Below are 10138 nucleotides of genomic sequence, written 5' to 3' on the forward strand. Positions count from 1 at the left end.
ACACATAAAGCTGTAGTGGCTGTTAACCAGGCTCACAGCTCTGGCTGCATGTAGCTTGCTAAACTTTCAAAGGCCTCTTTTGCTTTTTAAAAGCCATCAGAGCCGAGTGTGGTGCTGACACTGTGGGGCTTGTAAAAGTGTTTACTGCAGCCCGGTACCCCTCACACTCACTCGGCGCTGTGAGAGAGCTAACAGCGCCACCATCTGCTCAGATACATGCAGCATCTAACACCTGGTGTGAAGGAGCTCCTGCACACAGCTGCCACAGGTCTGATTCTATAGGTACATCATTTTCCCACCAGTGCACCCAGTCCTCATCCAGCACACGGTGAGGATGTTGAACATTTCTGTTTTTGTTTTTGTTTGATTATTTCATTTGCCACACAGTATTTCAGACACCACTGGTCTCATTTTGGGAGGTAAACAAGCAAAAAACCTAAACTTTACAATTTTTTTAGAAGTCAAATCTCCCATGCTGCTTGTTTGATTTGATTTTTCTGTCCTTGGCTGAATATTGGCCGACCTACTAGTTCACCTCTAGGAAGATCTGTGTAGGTCATAGTTGCTTTTCTCTTATTTTGAATTTCATGAAAAAAAAAAAAAAAAATGTTTTCATCTTTTTTTTTTACACCATCAGCACCAAACTTGTACATCACCCACTGAGACTGAGATGCACACGTCCTGCATTTATGCCCTAATGTGTTAGTCATTTGTCAGCACGCACACAATGATTTCCAAAGACTAAAGCGAGGCGCTCAGCTGAGTATTAACTTTTAATTGTGCAGTGAATCATGTTTTTCATTTTGAAATACATTTGAGGCCATCGGGATCAAGAGGGAATGAAACAGGAGCCAACTTTAACATCACTGGTGAAATCTTTCTGTCCCTGCTTTTGTGTTTCCCACCTTGTGTCAGTCAAAAGGCAGAGGCTGATAAAGCCAAACACCTCGATAAATAACATGCTTTATTAGTCCATGTAATACGGAAGAGAAATTAAACTTGAACCCATTCTACCTTTCCGTTTAATATTACTTACTTACTTTTTTTTTTTTTGCTTTTTAGCTCCCATGAAGTGGCTTTTGGCTAGCCCACACAGTTTTTTCAGAAATTGCACCTTTGCTTTTTTTTTTTTTTTTTTTTTTTTTTTAATTGCAATTGAGAAGTCAGGCTTGTGTAATTACACTTGCTGGTCAGTGAAGTATGCAGTCATGGTTTGCAGTGGATTGAAGGATGCAAACAGGCTTCCTTACTTCAAACTGAGCAAAATAACAGTCCGAGCTATTATGGTGTCGGTGAAGTCAGTTTAACTTGCAATAATTTCATAACTTGACCCAAAAAATTACAATTCCAACAGTAATGCTCTCTATTCATTGCAATGTCACTTCTGACCAGCAGATGTCATGGTGAGGCGTTGTGTGCACTGTGTGTGTTTATGTGTGTGTGTTGGAAACCGTTTTTTCCCCCCCCCTAAGGCAGTAATCTGTGTGAAAGTCTTGAACTAGGCTACGTTTTAATAAACCAAATATCAAACCAATTTAAATGTTTCAGCGTCCACACCCTTACTTTCTGGTGTGTCAGTCTGGTGGCTGAACCTGAAACTGCCGCCTGTGTCTGGTTTTGACTCCTCCGTGTGATCTTTTCCTGTCGGGAAGACGCATTTCTCTCAGTTTGCGGGCGCAGAGCATGACTCGGCAGTTTGAGACCTCACGCTCGTTCCGTGAAACCTTGTGAGCCGCGGTTACATTTGGAGGTCAAATGGCGACCTCCCTGACTTCATGGTTTAGGTTAAGGGTTCAGGGTCAAAGGTGTGTCTCTGTTAATATTATGGTAATATGGTAATATGGTCATATTAAAACCCCACTTTCAGTTATGGCTGCATTTCCTCCTCCTTTCTGTTTTTATAAGCAGTGACATTGATATTTAATCCCGATGATTTCAGTTTTCAGGGCGGAGGATTCCAACACCCACCGTCACCTGACTGAGTTTGTGGGTCTGGATATCGAGATGGCCTTCAACTACCATTACCACGAGGTCATTGACTCCATCACTGACACCATGGTCCAGATCTTCAAGGGCCTCAGAGACAAGTAAGATGGGGGCTTTATAGTTACCTCCAACATGAATGCAGTGCTCTCACGGTGATAATTGGAAATAATAAAAGAAAAAAAACATCTCAGTTGGGGTTGAAAGGAAAAGGTGACACCTTTTGCCAAACCTGTCTGCCATATTCTGAATTTTCAGAGCATTTGTAGCCTTCAAATTTAATATGAGGTCACCTGATGGTTATTAAAATGATCAATGCAAATTACAGGCCAAAAGAAGGCTCAAGTTTTGTTGCCGTTGCTGAATTTTGACTGGATCCGGATCATCTCGTCTGATACATCTGAAAGTTTGCAAAAAGTAAAGAAATATTTATTCATGCATTTATTTTTCCAAAGCTCTCTTAGTGTTGGGATGCAGTGTGAGCGCTATCACACTGTGCTGTCAGCCCATGTTGAGAATTAGTGCTTCTCACTTGGCTGTCAAGCTGTGTGGTAACAAGAGAACGTTATAATATGGCAATATTGCCCCCTGGTGGTGTGAAATAGTACAGCACGTGTGAAGGACAAAAGTATGGCAGGAGAGCACGATGAGTTGGCACATGGCTTCCATCGTATTTTCAAAACAAGAACAACACAAATAGATGCACAGACCTGTTTAGTAAAATTTTGTGTTGTAGAGTTTGGACGGTGTTTTACATGATACAAGGAAGAGAGAGAGCTATGAGCAAAACAGTCATCTTTACTCACAGCCTCAAAGTATGAATTCCATGAATTCCATGAAATTCCCAGAGGTCCTTGGAACTTCCCCAAGGACCTCTGGGCGTCCCCGGACCTCACATTGGGAACCACTGAGTTAGCATACAATGCATGGTTGACTTCTGCTCATCACCGACTCAGTAACCGTGTGCCTCGGGATAATAGCGGGGCAGATAAACTAGAAGATATTATCTGCCAGGAATAATTTTTTGCCGGCTGAAACAATGTAAAATAATTGGTCCAAGAAATATGTCACCCTGCCTGTTTCATCTGGAGAATAGACTTCTGTGTGAAACATGGAATAAAGAGACAAGAGCAGATACAGAGCCTTAATTAAAACTTGCTCACTTGTAAAATTGATCAGGTTCATAATTTGCCGTGACTTTCCACATGGGAAAATGTTAATTTTCAAGTAACTTTAGGTTAGTTAATCAAACAGGGTGTGGAGGAAGTGAATTTTTGACACTGCTGCTTTGTGCGGAGTGTTGCATACTAACAGGCAGCCAGCAGGCCCGCGCTGTGCATGGTTTTGAATGGAGCACAGTGAGAGAGAGTGTGTGTGTGTGTGGCCTCCAAGTTTGAGCACGTTCAGTTATTTACCTCTTAAACTGTATTTATCCACCAATCCCAATTTTCCAGCCTTGTTTTCATTTTGATCCCTGCGTGTTAGTTTCTAATTTTTGCGTGTCTGTGTGTTTTTGTCACATCAGCTTCCAGACGGAGATCCAGACGGTGAACAAGCAGTATCCCAGCGAGCCCTTCAAGTTCCTGGAGCCCACCCTGAGGCTGGAGTACACCGAGGCCGTGGCCATGCTGCGGCAGGCCGGGGTGGAGATGGGCGACGAGGACGACCTCAGGTCACCACACACACACACACACACACACACACTCTTCCTGTCACTGACACAAGCAGGAAATCCACATAAATCAAGTCTTTTTTTTTTATATTGATTTCAACAAAGAGATCATGTCAGGAAGTACATTTAGATATACATAGACAAGAAGTCTGTGCAATATTACATGCTACTCCTGCATGAATAGGTTCCACACATTCAAAATTCAAACCGCCTCCAAAAAGAACTAAAGCAAAGAATGGCACAATGAAGGAATCAGTAAAAGTAAATAAGTTAAAAAATATAAAACAATTGCTTTTGTTGAATCGGTTTGAAATGTTATTCTTTTTTATTTTATTGTGCAGCACTTTGGTCAACTTTTGAATGTGCTTTATAAATAAACTAGACTTGAACAATAGCACCGAGCGAGGAAACAGCAGACCGGATTAGTGACCGATCCATAGTAAAGTGTGTCATAACTATATTGTCTGTTGAAGACAGTTATTGATATTTTTGTGATACCATCGATGTAAACGTATGGCAAGCTAAACCTTGAGTACCAAATTCCACAAAATAGTGTTGTTTTTCATTTATATATTAATTTGCAGGCAATTTAAAGGTAGAACAGTGCACCACAAAGAGATAAGATAAAATGATTTGACTTAACGTTGAATGTGTTTCTGGTTATTTGTCCACAGCACGCCCAACGAGAAGCTGCTCGGCCGCCTCGTCAAGGAGAAGGTACGTGTGCACTGCAAAAACGCAAAATCTTACCAAGATTATTTGTCTTATTTCAAGTCAAAAATGTCTTATTTCTAGTCAGAATATCTCATTACACTTAAAATAAGACATGATCACCTCAGAAGTAAAATTGTTTATTTGAAACAAGTGAAAATTTGCTTCTTTCATTGGCAAAATTTGCCAGTGGAAAAAGTGAAAATTCACTTGAAATAAGTGAAAATTAGCATGAAACAAGAAACAAATTTTGCCAATGAAACAAGCAAATTTTCACTTGTTTCAAGCAAATTTTGACTTGAAACAAGAGACAATTGTCTAAAAACAAGTTACTTCTGAGGTGATCATGTCTTATTTTAAGTGTAATGAGATATTTTGACTAGAAATAAGACATTTTTGACTTGAAATAAGACAAATAATCTTGGTAAGATTTTGAGTTTTTGCACTGTGATCGGTTTGGTTGCTTTTATCACTTTTTCTGACATTTAATGACATCAGACTCGTTTTTTAATGTTCCTGTGTGTGTATAAATATGAAATAAAGACTGTTTCACTCTGACCCGCTGCCTCTCTCTCCTCCATCAGTATGACACAGACTTCTATGTGCTCGATAAGTATCCGCTGTCTGTGAGGCCTTTCTACACCATGCCTGACCCCAGCGACCCCGTAAGTCAGCCCCTCCCTCCCTCTCTGTCTCACACACACACACACATACACACACACAGTTATTGTCTGCGTTGTGACAAATTCACAGCCACAAATGTTTTGCAAATTAGTTTTTGTGGTGAATTTGTGGTAAAACTCCCGTTGTGGCCTGAAACATGCTGTACATTTTTTGGGGGGAAGAAACTATTTAGTATCTGCTTCGCTGGTACAAATTTGCCACATTTTTACCACAAACCTTTCTTTCTTTCTTTCTTTCTTTCTTTCTTTCTTTTCTTGGGCAGAGCAGTCAGTGACATTTCGATGCTGCCTCCAGTTTTTTTTTTTTCTTTTGCAACATTTCAGCCGATTGTTGGTGTTTTGAGAGCCACGTGTCGGCCGACATCCACCGAGGAATGACAGATCTGATGTCATCGTGTCACTGATTGGACTTCAGTGCCAACGCTCATTCTAATATCTGAAAACACAGTAATCTAGAAGAAACATGACAACAAACACGCAGCGTATTATGTCAGCACGTCGACTCGGAGAAGTTTTTCACGGGGGCCTTAATCTGTTTGCCGTCAGCTCTATAAATGAAATGGCTTCATATTTGCAGCAGGGCTTTATGTTAAATGCGAAAACCCTTCTCCATATTTGTCTCCTGGCCACAGTTTGTCATGCGGGTGAAGTGGACTTGGATCCGGCTCAGGACAGGCTGGACTGTTTCACCGGATTTGAATTTGGAGTCTTCAGCTCTGTTTACTCCTCCTCCCTCTCAATCCTCCCTCTCAATATTCTCGTATTGCCGCAGGAAACAATACGAGAATATCATCCCGCAGTTATTTTGTCACATTTGGCAATTGCTTTGATGCACAATTTTAGCGGGCAATATTGGCTTTATAATTTTCATTTTCTCCAAGGAAAAAAAATGCTGACAACGCAGTTTTTGCTGGTGTCTGCGCCAGAAAAACACGTCGTATAACGTCAGGAGAAGATGATTTGTAGGCCAGGGCATCTCTGAAGCAGCGCAGTACTACATTTCTAATGCTGTTTGTCACATTTGATGTTTATCAAAAAATTGCAGCTCCTGCGATTTGGATATTGCACTTGGATATTGGCTTTGTGACATTTCAATTAATTGTTCAGCTTTATGTTCCGGTCTGCGAGTGTTTCAGCAGGATGCATCTTGTGAATATATGGAGTTCAGCCTTTGCTAGTGGTGGATAGTATTGAAATTTCAGTTATCAGGACAATGTAAACAAATGTTAAGAAAGATGTGTGTTTGCAGGCTTTGGTTTTTTTTTTTTTTTTTTTCCTTTGCTCATGTCTACATTTTGATAAGCTGGCATGGAATCAGTGACATGATGGATGATTTTCCTCTCTGTCTCTCGCCAGAAATACTCCAACTCGTACGACATGTTCATGAGGGGAGAGGAGATCCTGTCCGGAGCTCAGAGGATCCACGACGCTCAGCTGCTGACGGAGAGAGCCTCTCATCACCAGATCGGTAGGGACGAGTTCAGACTCGACTTTATTAAAGGGACATGAAATAATCGCCTTGTGTCGACCTCAGTCAGCCAGCAGCAGGAGCCTCGGCAACATCATCAGGCCATCAAGTCAGCTTACAGAGGCCCAGATAGTAAAATAACATTTTGACCACAGAGTGGAGTCAGATAGCTGATCAGAGCAGAGTCTGGAGAAACGTCTTTTGAGTCAGAAACATACAGTATCACTGTTAAATACTGGAATAATAATGCAGCTTTGTCATGCCTTATCCCTTTTCACTCTCTTCGCTTGATAGATAGATAGATAGATAGATAGATAGATAGATAGATAGATAGATAGATAGATAGATAGATAGGTATACTTTATTGATCCCAGACTGGGAAATTCACATGTTACAGCAGCATCATCAATAAAAACAAAAAATTTAAAATTAAAAAATTAAAATAAAAAAGTATATACAATACAGACTAAATATGCGAAATATATACACTAAAGGCAATAAGGGCTAAGTTTATACAATAAAGTATGCAATAAAGTATGATGCTGTCCAATAAAGGTCAAACTCCCTCAACTGAGTTAGACTGCTGCCTCTGCTCTTGTTATTATTATTATTATTATTTTTTTTTTTTTCTTCAAGCTAATTATTTGACAGTGATTGATTTGTGGCAGAGCACCCACTCAGAGCTGGGAGAATAATAATAATAATAATAATAATAATAATAATAATAAAACTTTATTTGTATAGCACCTTTCATACAAGAATTGCAGTTCAAAGTGCTTCACAATAAAAATAACACTTGAATAACATTTGAAAACACATTAAATAAAACATTAAAAAGAATAAGAAGTGCATTAGATGCCTTTTCCTCATTTCCACATTTCTAGAAACAAGCATGTAGGGTGAAAGTGTTGCAGCTGAACCTCTTGTTGTGTAACACTGCAGATCTGGAGAAGATCAAGGCCTACATTGATTCCTTCCGGTATGGAGCTCCCCCACATGGCGGCGGAGGCATCGGTAAGTAATTTAACACTAGGGTGCCCCCGTTTGATTCCTGCTCGGGCCCTTTGCTGCATTTCATCTCCCCTCTCTCTCTCTCTCCCCTGATCTTTCCTGTCCCAGACCAAGAAAATGCCAAAAATTTTTTAAAAAGGAATTAAAACTGGGTTTTTTGGGAGATAGTCACTGTATAAACTTGGGGTCAGATATTTGTAAGGCTTTTATTAGCAATACTGTCCTTTGTAGCCTCAGACAATGGTAATGACAGCGCGTGACCCAGTGTGCACTACGAAAACATCCATTCACACACTGATGTCCAGTTTGAAACACTTTGCAGAAACTCCCACAATACAAGCAAGGAAAGGCAACATTTATTGAGGTGGTGCTTTTCATACACAGGGTAGCACTGCGCTCTGCTGAAAAAGAGCACAAAACGCATATAACTGAGAATAAAACGGTGCTAGTGAAGGGAGCAAAGGCCATGCCGGTGCAATACACTTTACTGAAAAAAGGCATGAATTGAAACAGCATGCTCCATAATTACTGTTTATGATTGACAGCAATGGCTACATCCTCCATGCTCACTCTGCTCCTCGTTGTTGTCTTAAAGAAAACACTAAGAGGAAACCAGGCTTCCAGTTCCCCACCGACTTTATAAATAATCTGCTTCATTTTCACGTAAATATTTGTCTGCTTGGCCGCTCTGTGGCTGATGGAGGGGTGGAGCTGGTTTATGAAAGCCTTTACAGTGTCTGGTAGCTGAACAGACAAAGAAAACAGCGCCACCCACAGGAACTCAAACTCCATCAATCCCAAAAAAGGTCCCAGTCCCACCCACACGATTTGATTGGCAGGTGATCTCAGAGCGCTCAGCACTGGCTCTGCTCTAAACACTGTACTTTTTTTTGCAGGAGAAAATTGCTTGTGGCCCACTTCATGGATCGTGATGTTCATAATAAATATTGTGAAGCCTTTACAGCTGCCACACACACACACAATCAGCCGATTCTCAAAACATTTTTATTCAAGTTGGCACCGGTGTCGTAGAAAGCTGATGTTTTTGAAAAAGCATTTTAGTGTGAGCACACCCTGCAATTTAGGCATTCAGCAGAAGCTCTTACCCAGAGTACAGCTTACAATTAGAGTAAAACCCCCAGTGTACTCCGTAAAAAGGACAACTCTGGGGCGAAAAGACAAGACGAGACACAGAGGCGTCAGGAGACTTATTTATTTTAGTTCCTGCGATGTTCTCTGTGCAATCCTCTCGGCCGCTTTTTGTGTCTTATCTTATTTTTTTGTAGCTCTCTGACCTCCCCCTGAATTTCCCTGTCAAGCTTAATTTTTATATTTATATTTTGTGCCACGCATGGCTGTCTGTTAAGAGTACAGTTAAGATAGTTTCATTTAGTTTAAGTACTCTGTCCTGTAAAACAGTCCAGGAATTGTTCCTTAATTGTAAGGCCAGCTGGACATTACAAATTGAACACACGCATGTACAGACCTTTTTTTTTTTTTCCAGTGTCTTTGAGAATCAGTCCAGTGAATGTATATGGGAGAGAGTGTCTTAGGCATGTGAGTTAGAATTGCTCAAATTGAAAAACTGAATGATACACGTTAGTTCCACTAATCAAACTGTTTTTTTCCCCAGAAGACATGGAGCTGGTAGTGACTGTACCAGCAGCTGTGTTTCCTCAAGTGTTTGTGCCTTAACTCCTTTTTTTTTTTTTGGTCTTCCCTCCCAGGTCTGGAGAGAGTCTGCATGCTCTACCTGGGCCTCCACAACGTCCGCCAGACCTCCATGTTCCCACGTGACCCCAAGCGCCTGACCCCTTGAGCCCTCGGTCACGTGCCTGAACCCAGCCATCACCAGACAAACACACGATGCTGGTCATGGGGAAAAATACTAATCCACAATCCATAGAAAGAGAGAAAGAGAGAGAGAGAGTGTAGGAGCTGATGCCATCCTATGACTCTGAAGTGCCACTCTGATTAACCATTTGAATGATAGAATAAAGCCATTGTTAACAATAGGTTGAACTTTATTGATTGGTGTGCACAGTTGGTCTAGCCTGACACAAATAACAGATATATTAAAGGGAAAAAGGGGTGTTGGCAAATGATTTAGTGACATGTTGCCATAAAGGTGCACACTCATAATCCATCTCTTAATCAATAAATCAGTGTTTGTCTTAGCTCTTTTTTTAATGGAGATCTAACGGTCTACTTTGATACAGGTCTAAGGCACTGCTACTACCTGATGATTGTGGTCTCAAGCAGTATGCTGGTGTTAATTACTACAGATGTTTTGTAAGTAATTGGAGCACTAAACATGGACAATAAAAAGACTTCTCAAACCATAAATCGCCCCTCTGCCGGAGTTATTGATGTTTATTGGAGCAGCTCTCATGTGGGGAACGCTATGAATCACTTCTGTTATCACATCTTCGGTCTTAGTCATCGGGTGTCTGATGGCCACTTAACCCTGACGATAGGAAGGCATTAATATTATAGCTGATGCAAGTGATAGTTCACAGGCTAATACAGTGGAGAAGATGAACAGCATGTGTCCTGTTCCCTATAATCTCAATTCAGTCTTGTATGATTACCACAGACTGCAGATCAATG

The 10138-nt window shown here is 40.8% G+C and overlaps 1 protein-coding gene across 1 annotated transcript in view; it reads left to right on the forward strand.

The window, feature by feature from the left end:
• The window catches only part of dars1 (aspartyl-tRNA synthetase 1), a 47089-nt gene extending 37215 nt beyond the window's left edge, over positions 1-9874 (forward strand). Inside the window, exons 12-18 of the mRNA XM_030080449.1 lie at positions 1940-2087; positions 3509-3655; positions 4330-4372; positions 4951-5031; positions 6406-6517; positions 7460-7531; positions 9256-9874. Of these exons, the coding sequence (XP_029936309.1) occupies positions 1940-2087; positions 3509-3655; positions 4330-4372; positions 4951-5031; positions 6406-6517; positions 7460-7531; positions 9256-9347 (695 nt within the window). The 3' untranslated portion in view covers positions 9348-9874. The remainder of the gene's footprint in view (positions 1-1939; positions 2088-3508; positions 3656-4329; positions 4373-4950; positions 5032-6405; positions 6518-7459; positions 7532-9255) is intronic.
• The last annotated feature ends 264 nt before the right edge of the window (positions 9875-10138 follow it).

The sequence above is a fragment of the Myripristis murdjan genome, chromosome 21, assembly GCF_902150065.1.
Source record: "Myripristis murdjan chromosome 21, fMyrMur1.1, whole genome shotgun sequence".
NCBI classification, from domain to species: Eukaryota; Metazoa; Chordata; class Actinopteri; order Holocentriformes; family Holocentridae; genus Myripristis; species Myripristis murdjan.